Source organism: Caenorhabditis remanei, chromosome V, assembly GCF_010183535.1.
Source record: "Caenorhabditis remanei strain PX506 chromosome V, whole genome shotgun sequence".
Classification (NCBI taxonomy): domain Eukaryota; kingdom Metazoa; phylum Nematoda; class Chromadorea; order Rhabditida; family Rhabditidae; genus Caenorhabditis; species Caenorhabditis remanei.
In genome coordinates this window covers 15,185,862-15,205,089 of record NC_071332.1, presented here as the reverse complement: position 1 = coordinate 15,205,089, position 19,228 = coordinate 15,185,862, and the positions used below count along the sequence as shown (strand labels likewise).

The window sequence follows — 19,228 nt, the reverse complement described above, 5'->3', positions numbered from 1 at the left end:
TTTTTTTTCGAATGAAAATTTTAACTGAAATTTTCCAGCAAATTTCTATCAAATTTAATGCAAATGAACAGCTAAGAGACACACAAAAACAATGAATATAGTATGTTGAATGTCAAAGTAATAAACCAACTAGAAAATACATCAAATTTCAGACAAACTTCTCAGTCTACGCACACAAACCTTGTTTTCTACTGGAATGGCCGAACGCCAGGATTCTCTTGGATACCCCGTTCGATTTCACTCCCTTTTTCAGTTTTATGCCACATGTTTATCAATGGTACTTGTTCTAAATCGTAAAGTGTGTGAAAAACTATTTGAAATTGCAGCCCTCGAATTAAAAATGCGCACATTGTCAAAAAATTCGGAATTCCTTATTTGAAAGAGTTGGGAGGTCGGTTTTATGTCGAAGGACCGCCAGAGATTTTTCATGTTTCGGTGAGAAAATCAGTTTGATAAAGAAAACTGAAATATTTCAGACAGACACAATAAATATGGAAACAATTGACGCAATCTTGGTATCCAATTACGAATCGTTCACCGGCCTCCCGTTTTACACAGAAAATACCGGATTTTCAGGCAAAATCTATGTCACTGAAATCGCGTTTCAGTATGGAAAGTTAGTTGTTGAGAAATGAAAACAGAAATTCTCAAAAAATTAAAATTTTCAGACTTCTAATGGAAGAACTGCTGGAATTTATGGAGCGAATCGAGGCAAGGCCTGAAGATAAAAAGTGGAAGAAGGAGGAGGTTTGTGGGTGAGTTTCGAGCAAAAAATTCTCAATTTTGATATCTTTTTTGCAGAAAATTCTCGAATCCGCCATTCCAGAATCCTGCCGAGTGGCGGCCGTTCTACACGACGGAAGATATGCACAGATGCCTCACGAAAGTTATCACATTGAGTTTTAATCAGACTATTGTTAGTTTTTTTTTGTCTCAAATTTCACGTTTTCCCACACAGCGATTTTTTCACTTTTTAAATTTGAGCTGAAAATGCGGTATTTTCAGGTTTTCAGCCGTCGCAATAGACGAAAAAAGGTACCATCCATCAGAATTGTGGAAAATGAAATTATTTATCTTATGTGCCAAAAAACGTAAATTTTGGTGAAAAATTGCATTTTTTGATACAGAAAAACCGATTTTCAGAAAAATGAGATTTTCAGACACTTCAGGCAATATTTCTTTTTCTAACAATTTGTGCAGTTTCAGAGCATCTTTAAGTATATTATGTGCAATTTTTATCAGAAAATGTTTTATGCCCAAAAAGTTATACTCATTTTTCTGAAAATCGGTTTTTCTCTATCAAAAAAGTAAATTTTTGACCAAAATTCACGTTTTTTTGGCTCATAAGATAGATAATTTAATTTTCCACAATTCTGATGGACAGGACTACTTAGTTTTTATCCATTGCGACGTCTGAAAACCTAAACATACCGCATTTTCAGCGCAAAAAATAAAATAATCGGTTATTTTTCGCTGTGTGGGAGACCGTGAATTTCCAAAATAAAACTCAAAAATCTGTTTCCAGGACATATTCCGTATCAAAATAACACCCGTCGTCTCCGGTCACACATATGGTTCCGCCTACTGGACATTCAAAACTGAAAATGAGAATATCGCATATCTGACCGCCTCGAATCCCAACGCAACCGATGTCAAATTAATGGAAATCGCTCCGTTGAGATCTGTTGATTATATACTTGTGACGTCATTAAGTAGACTAATTGATACAACTGTACAAGCAATGGGTGTTGGTTTAACAAGAACAATCACTGAAGTTCTGAAAAATCATGGATCAGTTATCCTTCCAATGTGTCCCATCGGACCGATTTTCGAACTGGTTGAAGCGGTTTCTGATGTTATTTCTGCAACGGTACGTGGCACGATCTCCCACACCGCGAAAAAGAAGTGCAAGAAATGTGAAGCGTTTTTTTAACGTATTAATTCAATTCTTTAATTATTTGCACTGAAAATGCAGTATTTTTAGGTTTTCAGACGTCCCATCCATCAGAGTTGTGTAAAATCAAATTCTCCGTCGAATGAGCCAAAAAACGTGAATTTTGGTCAAAAATTGGCTTTTTTGATACAGATTTTCAGAAAAATGAGATTTTCGGCAATTTCAGCCAATATATATTTTTCCGAAAATGTTAACAGTTTCAGAGCCTCTTCAAGTACATTATGTGCAATTTTCGCTTGAAACAGTTTTCTGCCAAAAAGTTATACAAATTTTTCTGAAAATCGGTTTTTCTGTATCTAAAAAGTCAATTTCTGACCTAAATTTACGTTTTTTCTCATTCGATTGAGAATTTAATTTTACACAACTTTGATGGGACCGTTTTTTCATTGATTGTGACGTCTGAACACCTAAAAATACTGCCGTGGGCTGGAAAAATATACTGAATTCATTTTTTTTAGCCCGGAATCTCCATGGACACGCCCATTTATTTCATCTCCCCTGTTGCTAAATCAGCCATATCAATGGCCAGTATTAGTGCTGAATGGATGTCAGAATCACGTCAAAATGCTGTATATTTACCAGAAGAACCGTATTCACACAACCAACTCATTCGATCGGGAAGACTAAAAATATACGATTCGTTGTATGGAAACTTCTCGAAAGAGTTCAGAACTCCGTGTATTGTAAGAGACAATTTTTTGAAAGTTTTTAAAATAAAATTCAGATTTTCGCTAGTCACGCGTCACTTCGAGTCGGAGACGCCGCGCATATGGTGGAGATTTTGGGTTCGGATCCAAGAAATGCAGTTATTGTGACAGGTAAAAATATAGAAAACGGGAAATTGTTTTTTGAAAATTAAAAAATTAGTGCGTTAGAGCGTTATAGTTTCTCTGCGTCTCTCGCTTTCTCATCGGAGATTTTTTCAAGCATTGAAAATTATTTATTAGCAGAGCATTTTTCTTACAACTGCGCTCCACCGCAAACGAGATTTTTTTCTCGAGCCGACTCAGATTTTCAGTTTTTGACATATTCTAGCATTTTTCATGACAATTTACAAATTTTTTTTTTGAAAAATAGCGAAAATATGTCAAAAACTGAAAATCTGAGTCGGCTCGAGAAAAAACTCTGCGTCTCTCGCCGATACTCTCTCGTTTGCGGTGGAGCGCATTTGTAAGAAAAATGCTCGACTAATAAACGCAACAGTTTATTCAGACCCGATTAAAACAAAAAAGAGTAAAATTTGTCAAAAATTGTCTAAAGTATATCCATCAATCCGGTTAATTCAATGCCATTCGTTGTTTGTCCATTTTTGTAGAGGAGACCTTGTTTTTCCTGAAAACAAACAGATATTTACTATTCCAGAATTAAAAATGGAAAACTTACGATTATCTGTTTCTGAACAAAATGAATGAAGAATGCTCTAAAATTATTATCCGATAAATCCACATTCCCCTCGGTGACCACATCACAAATCGGTTGAATTGGAGCCATTGAGCACGTCGAGATATCATCAACATGCTTGCAATTCAATATTTTCATCAACTCCTTCACAGTCTCCCCGTAGTGTTCTCGACAGAAAAATGTTTTCTTTCGACGAGAATAAACCATTTTGGCATGGTTTTGGGAAACTCGTCCGGTATTTATAGCGGCTATTCCCATCAGAAGCTTCTCTCCGATGATTGTAACATTCTTGGCAGCGAGATGATTACGAAGACGACTGCAGAGAATACAGCGTCGATTGCATTGTTTTCTGGAATAGTTTTTCTTCAGAATTTGATTTTCCGTTCTCAACTTACTTGTAGCCAACATTTGCCATTGCCTGTTCCGACGTAGACGGCGAGTCGCTATAATCAGGAAAGTGCAACAAACATGGATCAATCTCCTCGGTTTTTTCATCTGGATCCATTGCATTCCAACTATCCTCAGTATTATACATCCCTCCAAATATATCAAACGGCTCCGGTTTAACTTCTCCTTTAAGTTGCAAATCCTCTTCAGAAGTCTCCCGACTTTTCTCCTTCACTGCGAACACATTTTTCAGTGCAGCATTTGATAAAACTTCTCTTGGCTTGTAGTTCCTGGGTTTCCACTTCACTCTTGTGGACAGATAATCATATACAGTATTCTGCTCTCCTGGAGGCTTTTTGAATATCGGAATATCCCTCATTTTTGATTTTTTAAATGGTGGCTCATCGTCAGATTCTCTGAAAGCCAGAATAGGCCTAGTGAATCCCTCGCCTTTGTACTCGAATTCAGTTCCACGCCCTCTGAATTGTTGCTCCAATCCTGCGTATTTCATCCAATCGACATTATTATTCTTACTATAAGCCTTGCAAATATGTGAAAATTTTCCACCAGCTCCAAAAAAGAATCCCGAATCGATAGTGACTGCTGGGCACGACAAGAATCCACGTGCCTTCTCGGCTAGCAAAGGCATCCGATCCTGACGCAGAGCCCACCAACTGAACGGATTCTCGTTGTCAGTAGGACGCTCATCTCGGCAAATTCTGCGATAAGTGCTGATTTCTTCAGCCATTTCAGATTCCAGTTTTCTCGCGATCGATGTCCACGTGGCAGTCGGATGTATATCGTTTCTGAATGCATATCTTGGATCCAGAAGCGTTGCACTATTGTATCTCTCACTGACGTCTTCAGTTGTTAATGTAGAGAAAGTGGCAGCGAACAACTTTTTGATCTCCATCCCGAGATCGCCGTTCTGCACTTCAAAATCCTTATCAGATGACAAAAACAAGTGAATCTTAGAAATCGCAGGTATCACTTGAGAGATTGTAGACTTCGAATCACTCAGCTCCTGTGTGCACTTGTTACATTCAGTCAGAACTCGCTGAGCACAGAGTAGATCATTAAATTCTTCCGTTGTGATGTAGTTCTCTATGTTCCATTTATCAGAGAGCATGCGGAATGTTGGGTCCATTTCTAGACATCTCGTCATGAAATGTAACATAGACTGCCATGATTTTCTATCTGCTGGAAGTGTTGGAAGTTTTGGATCCCAATTTTTCATTGGTTGGTTTCTGAAACTTCTTTTTTAAATCTGCATAAAATTGCAAACACTCACTCTAAATAACACTCATAAACCTCTGGAACACTCTTCACAATCTCCAGAAATTTCTCCAAAATTCCAATGGAATTGTTCACTTTCTCAATTTCCAAGACATCTCCGCAGAACTTGCTCATATAGTGATAGAAGCATATGTACTCGTTTCTAGCATTTTCAGATGACTTGAAGATTTCTGAGAGTTCTGGAGACGAGCAGACAACGTTGATTGTGTTGAAATTTGTGTAGGATTTGAAGGCGTTCTGGATTCGAGACCAGAGACTTGTCCAGTTGAATCTCAAAAAATATTGTAATAATCGTCGAAATTCTGGGAGAAAACCATACTGGTCAAGGCCAGGTTATTTTGGCGCCAGAGTGAAAATTTCAATTTTTTAAAAATTTTTCGCGAAATTCTGAAAAATCATCAGAAATTATCATATTTTCTATGAAAAACTGAAAAAAATTCAAAATTTTTTATAAATGTGTACATTTTTTGAAGCCGGGCCTTGACAAGCATGAGAAAAACTCACTGTGCAATCTCCAATTTCTCAAAAAAGATTGTCGCTTTTCGATTATAAAAATCTTGAAAATGATGAATTGAGAAGACGAGATATTCCTCCTCTTGATCCTCAACTCCATTTGTGATATCTATTGTCACACTTATCGAATTTCCTTTTCCACAATCAATCACTTGCTCATTTGCTCTCTTCAAACTTGCTCTCAGTGATTGTTCCGTCGGAATCACACTATCCGGTTCGAAATGTTCGAGAAGTTCTCGGAATGAGTTGCTATTGATATTTTCGAACGGGATTCCTTGAGTGATCATGAATTTCGAGAGAAGTTCGCACATTTTCGTGCTTTTATCGAGATTTGAGGGGGCATCTGTGAGATTGAGATTCATTTGATGAGAGAATCTGAAAGTTATTATTTATAAGGTGCAGCAATGAAAAATTTGGTCGAAATAAATAAAGCAACCATGACAACGTTTTTCGAGAAAATGTGAGTGACGGCGGATGGAAATGGCGGGCAGCGGCGGGCGCGCAACCGGCGAGGCACACGAGACGCAGACAGTATGAAGGACGTATGCGGCTGTCGGCGGGCGAATTTTGTGTCGACGGGGAAAGAGGACAGAGATTATTGAGAAGAAGAGAGAGAGAGAGAGAGAGTGCATGCAGTTTAGGTTTCAAGCAATAGGACCGGAAATGTAGTCTCAACAAAGCACGTTTGCATAGGTTCAATTTGAAATATCATGAAGAAATACATAATGAGAAACAGGAATTTCAGACTTGCAACGGGCCGGATTTCATTGTCAGTTTAAAAAAATTGAACATTTGAATGTTTTGATTTTTGCCAAAATTCGAATTTTGACTATGTTTTAAAATATCGATATTTAAAAATTGAAGCGAACGAGAGATTTTTGCTTATTTTCGGTAAAAACCGGTCCGGGCCGTTATTTTGCAAGTCTCAAAAATTTGAATAAATTCCAGACCCCGACTTGCCATGCGAAGAAGTCCGCGAGCCGTTCCGCACTCTTCCCATCAAATTTCTGAATATTCCAATGGATTTCCGAATGGATTTCAGCACTTTGGCGAAAATGTTGGCTGATGTCAAACCAAAGGTATTATGAATTCATTTTTATCTGTGCATGGGAAGACCGCGCCGCACTCGCGCGGCGGCCACGCCCATTTCTTGCGGCAGTGTTCAAAAATGGAACGCAGCGTTAAAATGGGAGTGGGCGTGGCCGCCGCGCGAGTGCGGCGCGGTCTTCCCATGCACAGATAAAAATGAATTCATAATAGTGGGAATTCCCCAGATTTTTAATTATTAAAAAACAAATTTTCAGTACGTAATGTGTTCCTCATTCTACACAAAACCATTGATTCGACGACCGGATTTGCAGATCAGTTATGTAAGTTTTTGAGTCATTAGGAAAAAAATTAGAAAAAATCCTAAAAATTTCAGGAAAAAGTGTGGCCGATAGAGTACGACGAATGCGTGCAGCTATCGAAACTGTCGCGAAACAAACAGAAGCTTGTCACAGTGTCTGTACATCCGGATGTCGTCGCAAATCTGAAATTCAAGCAACATCCGACGAGAAAAGTGGCGATTGCTTCAGTGGAATGCAATCTTTCCGCATATAATGATGATTTTAAATTGATTCCGACGAATTCGAGAATTGTGAAGAGAAAATATGGAAAAATGACGTTGGCAAAGGTGTTGAAAGAGATGAAAAATCGAAATTTGGATGTGGTTGAGGTGAAAGGAAAAGGAGAAACTGTACTGGAAATTCAGGAGATGGATGCAAAAATTACGGTGAAAAACGACGGAACTCGCACTAAAATTACGGTAATTTCGAGGAATTTCCTTTTCATCGAATTCATAAAACCCTATTTTTTCAGGCCAACGATAACGAAACCCGCCAAAAACTGCTCGAAATTTTGCGCTCACTGCTGGTCGATGACGATGGAATCGTTGGACGACGACTCGAGGGAACGCCTTCTCCGTTTTCGAAACCCTCTGTTCATAAATAACTTTTTCATCATTTATCTCATTTTTATATCAATTTTTTGAAACTTTTTGTTGAAATCTCATTAATTTTCTGAAACTGGTTAAATAAATTTATTCCGTTCTTTTTAAATTTCATCATTTTTAGGTTGAAATTCCGTTTTTTTCATATTTTAATATCATAAAATGTTAAAAAAAAAGAATCTTTTTCAGCATAGTTGTCAAGGCCCGGCCCGGGCAAATTGGCGCGAAAGTCAAATTTTCAAATTTTTTCAAATTTTTTGAATTTTTTTGAATTTTTTTGCGAAAAAGTCAAATTTTCGACTATCAGTCAGAATTAGAAGAAATTCTGAAAAATAGTCAAAAATGGTCACATTTCCGATGAAAAATTGAAAAAATTTCGAAAAAAAAAATTGGGAAAAAAGGGTCATTTTTTGAAGCCGGGCCTTCGGGCCGGGCCGGGCCTTGAAAATTTTCTACCGGCCCGGGCCTTGACAACTATGTTTTTCAGAGAAATGCGATTTCTGAAAGGAATCCGATGGATTTCTACTGTGAACAAGCATCCCACGAGTTTTCAGGTAAACCTTTTTTTCATACTGGTTAAAGCCCATTTTTTCAAGTTTTTTGAAAAATTTTGAAATTTTTTACGAAAAAGTTAAATTTTCGACTATCATTCAGAATTAAAAGAAATTCTGAAAAATCATCAGAAATGGTCACATTTTCGATGGAAAATTGAAAAGTATTCAAAAAAAATTTGGAAAAAAAGGTCATTTTTTGAAGGGCTTCTAAATAATATAGTTTTTTAAAAAATTCGAAATTCAGAGACCCCCATTGGTCACCGAAAGCTCGCAAGTCTTCGATCCCGACGTCTGGCAATCTTCCGAATTTTTTGATGATTCAGAATTCCTGACGTCTTCTGATGTAGCTCCAGCTCCAGAATCTTCCACATCATCGTCAGATCCTGAATCTCCACTCGAGAACACAGAAGAAGAGAGCCAAAAAGCAAAGAAAAAGCCAGAAGACGTCGAGGAGAATCGAGCCGATGGCCACGCCCCCATCAAATCAGCCTTATCAATTCTGATGCAATCTCTTCAGAAGACGTCCTCAATGACAACTTCTCTATCCGATATCGACGTGACTCTCTTCAATTTTCACTCCACAAAATTCGCCGAACGTCTTCTAAATCGTAACGTGTCGAGTGTGGTGATGGTGGAGTCGTCACACGTGTTCTCGAAAAATGCAAAGGTATTTTTGAAAATTATTATTTTTCAGAAAAATAACAAAATAGTTAAGAAAATCATTGAAATCATGAGATATGGCTGGTGGTTGGCTCCATTATAGTAATACTGTGCACTTCGTGCTCTAGCTCGCGAATTCAAGTAGTACATGTCGTCAGTTGACATATCTGTAAATATAAGGAAATCAGAACAGTCTGGGGCGCCGTCGACGCGTTTTCCATTCCACTCACCTAATTCATAATCAATCTGAGCGTCGAAAAGTCGCTCCAACTCGCGATGTCTAACCGGTATCTTGTTGTGGTTATGATGCTGTCTGTTTATCGGTCCATCATTCCTTGCGAACACTACATTTGTGGAAATCTCCGCCTCCTTCCTCGTCATATACACATTGTCATCTGAATTCCGAGAGAATGAGGCAGTATTCTGATTCCAGTGGTCTGATGAGCGATCTCCTCGTTTCTGAAGTTGAATCGGAGAGGTCTCAAGATCTGCGAATTCCACTCGTTCCAGTTGTCCCTCAGGCTTCTCCTCTATCTGTAATTGAAATCAATTGAATAATTAGTCTACGCTCTACTAACCCGTGGATTTAATTGACTTCTCCCTTCCTCCTTCCTCGTCTCTTTCCGAATCCCAATCTCTCCTGGTTTTATACGTCTTCTGCTCGTCAGAGTGTGCGATTTTCCATCCGGTTGTCGAACGGTAACGTGGCACTGCCAGGCTCCACAGTCGGCCGACCAGAGGACTGGTGAGATTTCCATCGAGAAGTCACCAGTGAGCTCATCGTAGTCGAACAGGTAGCGAGCGTTGTTGAGAAGGAGTCGCATGACGGTTTTGCCTGGAAATGGAGGAGATGGATGTTTTAAGGATATTGAGTCCGATTACTAATTAGGATAATTAGAGGATAATTAGTAGAGTGTGAAACTACAGTACTCAAAACCTCTGGCTGAAAAACGGAAATGTTTACGAGAAAAACTGAGTGAAATCACTGAAAATTTGTAAAAACTGCCAATTTTTACTGTCTTTTAGAGATAAGCCACTAAAAATGGGAACTAATCAAAAATAGATTTTGAACCAAGGCTGTCGCACGGCCGGCCGCGGCCCTCGTCTTTTAGGACCGCCGAGGCCGCGGATTAACCAAATGGGCTGAATTTTTGTACATCGACTAATCTTTTGGCCCTCTACAAGGCCGCCTGAAGAAGCGAAAATTTTCCATGGCTGGGAACTCAGATATAGAATCGGCCCACTGCCTTTTTGACAGCCTTGTTTTAAACGAAAAAATTCCCAAAACGTCGACTGAAACTACTGCAAAATCCGTGTTTTTTTCACTTTAAAATTGACAAAATTTGAGCCAAATCGGTTAAAAACGGCATTTTTCACGAGAAAAACTGTCAATAATAGCCATTTTGGCTGAAAATCCGTTAAAAGTTATTCTTCAAGGGTTCTCCTCAAGTTTTAAGGAAATTGCCCCGAGTTTGTTAATTAGGACAATTAGAAAATGGGTAATTAGTAGAGTGTGAACTACAGTACTTAAAATCCCTCGGTTCCCAGAAACAGATTCAGAATCTTCACACCTCTGGTTCTGATTTCAGAACAAAATCTATTTCTGTGTCCCTTCAGAGAAACTCCCTCAGAAACTAGCAACCCCCCTCTTTGATTGGCTCAATCTTTCTAGAACCCTACAATTCAAAATCTTTGACCTATCCTCTTCCCATTTTTTGTCTCCCACTTCTTCGTCTTCTCACAACCTATTATTTATGTTCTTTAGTACTAAAGTTCTTCCCCCTTCTCTTTCTACCACCACCATTACTAACTAATGCATGAAGTGCCACCCTTCTTATACTTTATACCACTGACGGAATTCGTAACTAACCTGACACACGACGCTTGTTAAACGTCGACTCGCCATTCACAACTCGCTGATGGCCATTCTCGATTTTCAGCCAGACAGTCTCGTTGAGTGTCCACACCACTTCAATATGGACCTAAGCTCACAGAAATAATAAGAGTTATGGAAAGTAGAAAGAAAAAAACTCACATTTTTATTACTCGAGTCAACGACATGAGGGCAATTCAAAGAGAACGACTCCAGACGATTCGACTCACGGGGATTTATTACTGATGACGTGGCGGCCAGGACTGGTGTGGAACCTGAAAATCAGTCACGAAGTTAGACTTGATAACTCTGAAATTGGTGAAATACCTCTGGAATGCCTCAACTTGTGTAAATGACGGGTTGGCGTAGTCACATTGCTCTCTTCCACAGTGAATACCACATCAGAAATGGAGAGATGAAGCAGGGAGAGGTAGAGCAATAGTTGAAAGATTTGCTTCTGGAAATTCGGGTTACTGTAGTTTCATTGACCTACAGTACTCACCTCACGAAACCGCATGGAGCATCTGGATACGGATACCGTTGATACCGTTAGAATGGTTGTGTTGTGGTTGTGACCCTGACTCCCTCACTTTGCTCGTCGACTCCTTCAAAAAGTAAATACACTTTTTGTCTCTCTCTTCCTCCTCCCCGCCTTCCTTAGCTCTAGAAAAACGAAAGCAGGAAGGAAGAGGTTACTCTTTCGAGATAGATAGAGAGAGAGAGGGGCCGCCCCAAGAGTCTTGGCTAAAAAGAGAGAGAGAAAGCACTTCACGAATATATATCTGTGACTAACACAACTTGTATTATTGTGTTGTTTTTGTGAGTTGGATGAAGACGTTGACGTCTTCTCCTCTCCTTCTACTCAAATATTCAAAAGTAAAATGAGAAATAACTTTGTTGAATTCGGACACCCATTACCCGAGGGCAATCAGAGAAGGAACAAAAACGGAGCGATGATTCGATTTGAGGAAAAGAGAGAGAAGAAGTAAATAATGTTCGGTTAGGGAGTCCCCATCGGGAAAGAAGGAGATACGAAGAAGGAAGTTTGTGTCAATTTTGATTTATGAAGTCGAATAAATGTCACGTGGAATAGAGGAAAGGAGAGAGAGTTATTGGAACACCGAGTTGAAAGCTCGATTCTGGAGACTAGTTGTCGAGAAGCTAGGTCTCGGTGAATACGGTAGCATGACCTTGGTTTCGCTGAATCCTAGCATATTCAGCTCCGAGTGTACTCCATATGATAGTCTGACTCAGTATAAAGACTTGAAACCAAGAGAACCTGTGGACTTTGAATTTTGTTTCAGTATAGATAATTTCTTCCAGAACTGCAATACATGGATTAGAGGGTGTTTGGAAACAAAGACATTTGGTAACTTTGACATTCCGAAACCATGTCATCTCGACAAAAACGCGAAAAGTCACTCAATTGACTGAAACGGTTGGAGTCTAAAGTTCACGGGTTCTAAACGTTTGATGTCAAAATGGCAGGGTCTCCAAATCTGGAGATCCGGTTCCAGGACACTCCGAAACTGACCAAACCAAAATTTTCCAAAAACCAAGATTTTCCGGAACTGGCATATCTCAACTGTTCTTAAATATTCTGGTTCCGGTGTCAGACTAGAATCCAACTCAGTCTTGATCTTAAAAGGACACGGAAGAGCAGTGCAACAAAACACAAAGGTCTTCTTTATTTATCCTCTAATCTGAGTTTTTTCTCTTTCCAATTGAAGCCCCAAAAGCAACAAGACTCTTGAGAATAACTGATGATGATGTCGAGGAAACGCTCTTTTCTTCATTTTCTTGTTTTTTTGTTCGGATGGGAACGGGACCACGAATTAGAGAACAAAAAAGAAAACAATTCGAGAATAGAAATTCAAATTTGCACTTGTTGGCTCTGAGGGTTCGAGTTGCCTTGGAAACTCCAAAATTTATATATCACTCCATTTTTTTTGTCATGAGTGAGACATGCACTTGAACGATAAAAAAGGAAATTGTGGCATTGAATCATTGAAGTTTGCAAATGACGAAAGATCTAGAAGATTTTCTGGAAATTCTAGTTTCCGGAATTCATCAGAATCCGGGACTCTCTTCTGGTTAATGAATCAAGTTTTCTGCGAGAAGCTCTCACATATGAATTGCTTATTCTCACATATTCTATTATTAACTATTCGAGCGGCGACGACAACTAATTGAACGAATAGAAAAGGATCATATGAGACAACAAAATAATTGAGATTCTAATGAATCAAAGTTAAGAAAACACTCTGCAAGTTTTGGAGGGAAACCTAGGCCACTGAGATGGTTTGTATCAGCTGAGCTACAGTAGTCGGTTGAGAAATCTCAACTCGTCAGAAAAAATCCAAAATTTTGGAATTTCAAGTTACTACGAAATTGCGAAATGAATGAATCATGCTTACATGGAAAACAAGCAGAAAAAAGAGAAAATAATCAAGATTCGCTTGACTTGTGTGACGAAACAAGACTAAACAATATACGAGAGAACCATTTTCTCATTTGACCGGACCTCAGTGCAAACAGAGGAAGGACTAAGAATCAAACCGATTCACAAAGAACACTCGGAGATCCTTCATGGGTGCTCAGACTCCGCCCACTTTTTGTTTTCTCTCTCTCTCCTTTCTGACAACTAAACGGAAAAGAAAAGAAGAAAGGGAGGAGAAGAAGCTCGTGAGAATGAGAATGAATTGTGACAAGTTTCGTCGTGGGAATTCCCCCCCCTTTTCTAACAAAAGTCAATCAGTTTTGCGGCTCTTTCTTACTTTACCCCTTTAAGAAAAAGAGAAGATCTCGTTGAGCACAAAAAGTGACTGAGTAGACCTCCGTTTTTTTGAAGCCACCACCTTTTGTTCGTGTCGAATGAAAAAGGAGAAGAACAAGATGGAGCCCCCATGCAGAGCAAGTGTCATCATCAATTTTCCGCCCCATTCTTTTTTTTTCGAACGGAAATTTTCGTGTTTGCGTGTTGGTGAGAAGAGGCTCTCGACCTCTTGACGCAAATTTTTCAGAAAAAAGAAAAAGGAGGATGAGGAAGAAGACAAACACAACAATTAGCATGCAGAAAACAGAATACAAGTTGGGAGGAGTTAGATGGAGTGGAATTGAATATGGAGTATTCTGGAAGAGAACCAATCATTCGGGAAGTAGATCTCTGGAACCTGACGATGTGTATTCTCCGTCCGGTGCCACCGGCTCAGATATTTCCAGCTCCAGCTCAGCTAAGGGTCAGCTAAGTTGCCAGCTGACCATACTTTTGATCATTTCTGGGAATACGGAAAGATAGAAAAGAGGAATCTTCGCCAGGCAGTTTTTAAACCGTTTTTAAACCGAGACACTACGGTCGAGGAGCACGGTCGAAGAGCCCGAAAACCGCCCTGTCTTCTTCAGCAGACTCTCCTATTTGGGGATCAACATGTGCTGAAGTGTTTCATCGGTTGACCGATGACCGGCAGTGAATGGGGACTGACGGTTTCTGACGGTTTCCCGTTCCTTATATGCACCAGAATGTAGGGCAGATTCTTATTCTTATCTAAGGTCATCATGTTAGAAGGTCACAATTTAAAAAATTTTCATTTTCATTTCGAGAAAAACTTGGTGAATACGGTGGATGTCTTCACATTTTGCACTTCCAGGTCAAAAAAATAATTCAAACTTCTACGAGATTCCCCATTAATCAGTCACCCACTTGAATCCTCATAAATCTAGTACGAATCTCTGTACCTCTCTCAGATATGCCGACCGCCCTGGTACTAACCAAATTAATCTTGGCGAAGCGCCGAAGACAAATTGTCATGTCACGAAGGTCGGCTAGGGAATTGTTTTCATTGAGTACGAACGAAATATATAATTTTTCAAAATAAAAAGATTTTTTGACGGATAAGCTATGAGGGAGTGGAGGGGAACGATTAGCGCTTCAAAAGATAATCCTAATCTTTGCAAAGTCTGAAAATCAGAAAACCGTCATCTGGAGATTCACCGATCCTGACCAGTGTCCAATCCCATCCAATATCTGCTCCTCTTCTCTCCTGTCACCCATCATCTGTCCCCCCAATCAAATTATTTGTGAGTATTCGAATGTGATTCTGCTCCCCCCGTAGCTCTCTGCCTATGTGTAATCCATAAAAAAACACGTCGAATTGGATACGAATTACGAACATATGGTGGCGGTGGTGGGCAATTCACACATTTTTCATTTTTCGAAAAACGAATGGACGGGTGACCAACACGGAGTTTTTGTAGGGTTGGATGGATCTGGGAATATTGAAAGTTGGAAAAGAGGAATCTTTCCAGACCGTTTTTCTGAAAAAGGTGAACGAAGGGCCCACCTGACAAGATAAAGTCTGAACGGTGCTACCCGAGAGATGACTTATCTGTGCCGTTTTGAAACCGAGACACTTGGAAACTCAAGCTAGAAATTTCTGAATTTCAGACTAAAATCACCTATGCTAACATGATTAGGTACTTCTGAAGTACTGTAATCATGTCATTCGCGAGGATAGAAACGAAAGGCATATCTGAGAGGAGGTACAGAGATTCGTACTAGATTTATTAGGATTTAAGTGGGACACTGTGAGAGAATGTACTGAAAAATAAGGCTTTTTTTTGTAAATTTTACCAGGAGCCCCAAGACTCCGGGACGTTTCGTCAAGTAGCTAGACATCAGTTGACATACATTTCAGAGGAATTCAGTAGAACAAAAACATTATAAAGTTTGCTATAATTTTCTCTGAAAACTCAAAAAATCCTACTTTTTTCCAGAAATTCGCCGACAAAATCCCGAACGTCGCCGCCTATCGAGCGGACATATACACTCTAATGGGAGTCGGCCGCAAGAAAACTGCACAGTTCCCCAAGAAACTCATGTTTGCAGGTACCATTCGAAATCTTGCAAAATCTTCATTATTTTTAATTCAGACCTTCGAAAAAACGAGTCTCCCGAACAGTACAATAATATCCAACCGTGGACACTGACCTCGTCTTCTGAATCTGAATCCGAGAATGACCGACTTCCGAAATTCCGCCGACCCCATCTTCTAGCTGTTCTTCCAACGATTACCATGCAAAAGGCTATTCTTGATTCAATGATTCAACACGCGCTTCTTCATCTCTCTGAAATCGACGGGGATACTGTATTCCGATACGGAGAGACCAATTTAATGACGTTCCTAGCTTCTGGAATTCTGTCACAATACATATGTAGCACGGACGATCGTCTCAACTTCCTCTCTCATCAACATCGCCGTCATTCGGCACTTTTTGATAAGCTTTTCGAGCTGAAAATGCTTCAGACAATTCCATCGGAAGATTCTGAATCCTCTGAATCCCCTTGTGGATTCAAGGCGACATCTTTCCATCCAGAGCTACCAACTATCAAGAAAACGACTCATGAAAAGAAGCTAGCAGATTTGAATCTGAAATTGGGGCTACAGTATCCTGTACAAATATTGCCACGGAAAAAATTGTGTCTGTCCGGGAAAGAAGTGACGTCTGAAAATGGGTTGGGGCGGAGTCTGGTAGATTATGCATGTTTTTTGACCCAAATTGGGAGACAACCGAATGCAAAAGCTGTTGAGCAGGTTGTCAGGTAATACTTTCGTATTCTTTTTAATTTTCCATAGTTGTCAAGGCCCGGGTAAGTTGGCACCAATTTTCAAAATTTTCAAAATTTTTGAATTTTTTCCGCGAAAAAAGAAAATTTTTGACTATCCTTCAGAATTAGAAGAAATTCAGAAAAATCATCAAAAATTTCCACATTTTCTATGAAAAATAGGTAATTTTTTGAAGCCGGGCCTTGACAACTATGAAATGTTCAAATCGGCCTCTCTTCTTAAATCCAATTTCTAGTTTCCAGATCCCTCTGGCCACAATCAGCCGATTCCATCCCTCCAGACGTCCTCTCCGATCACAAAATCGGTCAAATCCCGGTGGATCATCTCGAATCGATATTCCAATACGTCCATAAAGAGCTCCAATCCACTCAAATTGCTCAAGCCTATTGTAATGAACTCAAAATTAAAAGAGTAGTTTAGAAATTGTATATGTTTTTTGTTGCTTGTATCCCGCCGGTTTTTTCATATCTTTGTTATTTTGCCTCACTTTTTCATCCCGATTGCAATATCTTTATGATACTCTCTATCTCACACACTATTTAGCCCATGACACTCGAATAAAAATTGTATTATTTTTTGTAGACCCACTTTTGTAAAATTTAATTTTTTTTTGGTCTACCGATTCTTTGATTTGCAATGGAGATCATTCCGCGAAAAGAAGAAATCGATTTTCAAAATGGAATTTTTTTGATTTTTGTGAGTTTTTTTTCTCTATTTTTCTGTAATTTTCCCCAATCAAATAATCTATTTTCAGATGGAAGCGTCCCACCAGATCGCCCTCGAGAGTGAGATTGCTGCACTCACAAACCATCTCATCGAAAAGACGGCAGTGATTGAGGAATTGGAGAAAACTCAAGGAAATCTTCTATTGAAACTGGAGGATTCCGAGCAGACAGTCAGGAATCTTCTGGAAATTCGAGACGAGACACAAAAGAAATATGACAAGGAAACGACGGAGTTGAAGGAGACTATCCGGATTCAAAAGAAGGAAAACGAGGAGTTACAGAGGAAATATAAGGAAACGGTGAGTCTGAAAATGTCTGAAAATTCGAAAAGTCTGAAAATCGCTTTTCGGTGACCTAACTGTTTTGTTTTGGGTTTCTAGGTCGGTAGTCATGTTTTTTTAAAAACCTTTCAGTTTCGATCCAATTATTAGTTTTCTATACAATTTTTATGGGAAAGTTTATAATTTCCAGACTTGCCACGGGCCGGGCCAAAATCAAAAATATTCTCGGCCCATTGTGAAACATGTTTGGAAAAAGTTTGGAATTTTTGAAATTTTTTTTTAGAAAAAAGTGTCGTTTTTGACTAAACATTTGATTTTTTTTGACTAAACAAGTGATTTCTCAGTTTAGTGATAACCCCAAAGTTACAAACTATTTTTATTTCAGGAAGGATGTTCGTCATTTCAAACGCTTCAAATATTATCGCTTGAAAAGCAGCTGTGGAGTGCCACCTCTGAATACATCAAATTGGAAAAGGAACTCTTCAAAAAGTTGGGTCCAGAAGTAAAACCAAAGAAAAAGGAGCAGAAAGATCAAAGCACCGAATACTTCGTCCCTCTGACTGATGCGTCTTCTTCGGATAAATTCGCTGAATTCTACAAGACTCTAATCTGTGATCAACCTGACGATAAAAAAGAAAAAGGACAACTGGAAGAAATGAAAGAACGATTGGTTGAGGTACAATTGAAACATGAGAGAGTTGTGTATGCAATGGATGCACGGATTCGATTGCTGATTGAGGAGAACGAGAAGAATCAGGCCATCTGGGATAACAAGATGGAAGAGTATGAGGAAACTATAGATGTACATGACATGCTATTGAAAGAATGCTTTAATAGAATGCTTTGATAGTTTCGAACTATTCAATTAATTTATAATTTCATCTAATTTAATTAATTATTTATTTATTTATTTGAATAAGTACGTGAATAATTGGTTTTTAAACAATAAATCAGTTTTTCCAATTTATTTTTGCTGTTGATTTTTCAGATTTGTCAAAGAAACACTGACATACCCATCTCGAAGAGGCTGACACCTTACAGAAATAAGAATTGTACCAGTTGGAAGAACGATTCAGGTTGATGACCGAGGAGAATTGGGCGATGAAGAGCAACTGGGAGATCGAAAAGAAGGAATACGAGATGGATATAAATAATTTGTTGTCCAAGTTGAAACATTGTATCGAGTTGCTCCAAAGGCCAAAATCAACAACATTTTAGCAGCTTCAGAACAGAAACGATCCCAGATTTCCTACGATACATTAGCAGCTTTCAGTGATAGAGTCAGTGATAATTCACGTGTTTTATCTAGAGAGTTACAGTCATCCAATCTGCAGGATATTGTTTAGGATGTTTTTTAGGGGTTAGGAGATCTCCGGTGTACAAATCGTTATGTATTTTCCTCTCTCTTCAAGAATATTAATTTCACATACCGACGGATATGTACTCGGTTTGTTCTCACGCTATTATAGGAGTAGTTCTTGTCCTCCACATTTCTGATTGGAATCGTTCTAAGTCTATAAACGAGAACGATGCTATCCAGTCCTGTCTAATCTATCCACTTCCTCACTTCTCTGCTTACAGCGAAGGTCCCATCTAAACTTCACTCTTGCTTTTTTGATGACCACGCTGAGCGTGATCCCTCCCGTCTTTAAATATCATCTCCCTTCGATGACCCCTTCAGTTTTTCTCCCTTTTTAATTTTCCGTCCGGCATCACAATTCTTCTATTTTCACATTCACTTATTTTCCTCGGTTCGCTTGTCACCGGTTTTCACATTGTCAAGTCTCCAAGTACACCTGGACAAATACCTGTCATTTCTGCTCTCACACCTTCAAGATTTCTTCAGATGCTGCAGGGACCGCATTATTATTGTTTAGGGTATCGATTGAGTACACCATATCTTGTCATAGCCGAATAGTTTTTACGTATTCTCAGCTTCACGTCATCTGACCCAGTTGGGAAGAACTGTT

General features: G+C 39.1%; 5 protein-coding genes across 5 annotated transcripts; 3 read left to right on the top strand and 2 right to left on the bottom strand.

Moving 5' to 3' along the window:
• Window positions 1–91: 91 nt before the first annotated feature.
• Window positions 92–7,543, top strand: GCK72_020254 (uncharacterized protein; the record flags this gene model as incomplete). Its single annotated transcript, XM_053733480.1, has 13 exons — window positions 92–100; window positions 153–277; window positions 327–429; window positions 477–616; window positions 669–755; window positions 802–916; window positions 1,526–1,870; window positions 2,413–2,637; window positions 5,262–5,370; window positions 6,500–6,630; window positions 6,856–6,921; window positions 6,975–7,358; window positions 7,412–7,543. 13 exons carry the CDS (start codon window positions 92–94, stop codon window positions 7,541–7,543), a joined length of 1,971 nt encoding a protein of 656 aa, XP_053582393.1.
• Window positions 3,209–5,862, bottom strand: GCK72_020255 (uncharacterized protein; the record flags this gene model as incomplete). Its single annotated transcript, XM_003116396.2, has 5 exons — window positions 3,209–3,286; window positions 3,338–3,704; window positions 3,751–4,989; window positions 5,034–5,309; window positions 5,543–5,862. 5 exons carry the CDS (start codon window positions 5,860–5,862, stop codon window positions 3,209–3,211), a joined length of 2,280 nt encoding a protein of 759 aa, XP_003116444.2.
• Window positions 7,544–8,032: 489 nt separating the features above from the next.
• On the top strand, window positions 8,033–8,858 carry GCK72_020253 (uncharacterized protein; the record flags this gene model as incomplete). Its single annotated transcript, XM_053733479.1, has 3 exons — window positions 8,033–8,095; window positions 8,340–8,762; window positions 8,811–8,858. The coding sequence occupies 3 exons, from the start codon at window positions 8,033–8,035 to the stop codon at window positions 8,856–8,858; spliced, it is 534 nt and encodes a 177-aa protein (XP_053582392.1).
• A 34-nt stretch (window positions 8,859–8,892) lies between these two features.
• GCK72_020252 (uncharacterized protein) lies at window positions 8,893–11,145 on the bottom strand (the record flags this gene model as incomplete). Its single annotated transcript, XM_003116115.2, has 7 exons — window positions 8,893–8,922; window positions 9,041–9,289; window positions 9,334–9,590; window positions 10,626–10,737; window positions 10,791–10,903; window positions 10,956–11,085; window positions 11,131–11,145. The coding sequence occupies 7 exons, from the start codon at window positions 11,143–11,145 to the stop codon at window positions 8,893–8,895; spliced, it is 906 nt and encodes a 301-aa protein (XP_003116163.2).
• A 2,662-nt stretch (window positions 11,146–13,807) lies between these two features.
• GCK72_020251 (uncharacterized protein) lies at window positions 13,808–18,105 on the top strand (the record flags this gene model as incomplete). The annotated part of the gene is made up of 6 exons (XM_053733478.1): window positions 13,808–13,867; window positions 15,402–15,513; window positions 15,558–16,227; window positions 16,495–16,663; window positions 17,007–17,276; window positions 17,644–18,105. 6 exons carry the CDS (start codon window positions 13,808–13,810, stop codon window positions 18,103–18,105), a joined length of 1,743 nt encoding a protein of 580 aa, XP_053582391.1.
• Window positions 18,106–19,228: the final 1,123 nt, after the last annotated feature.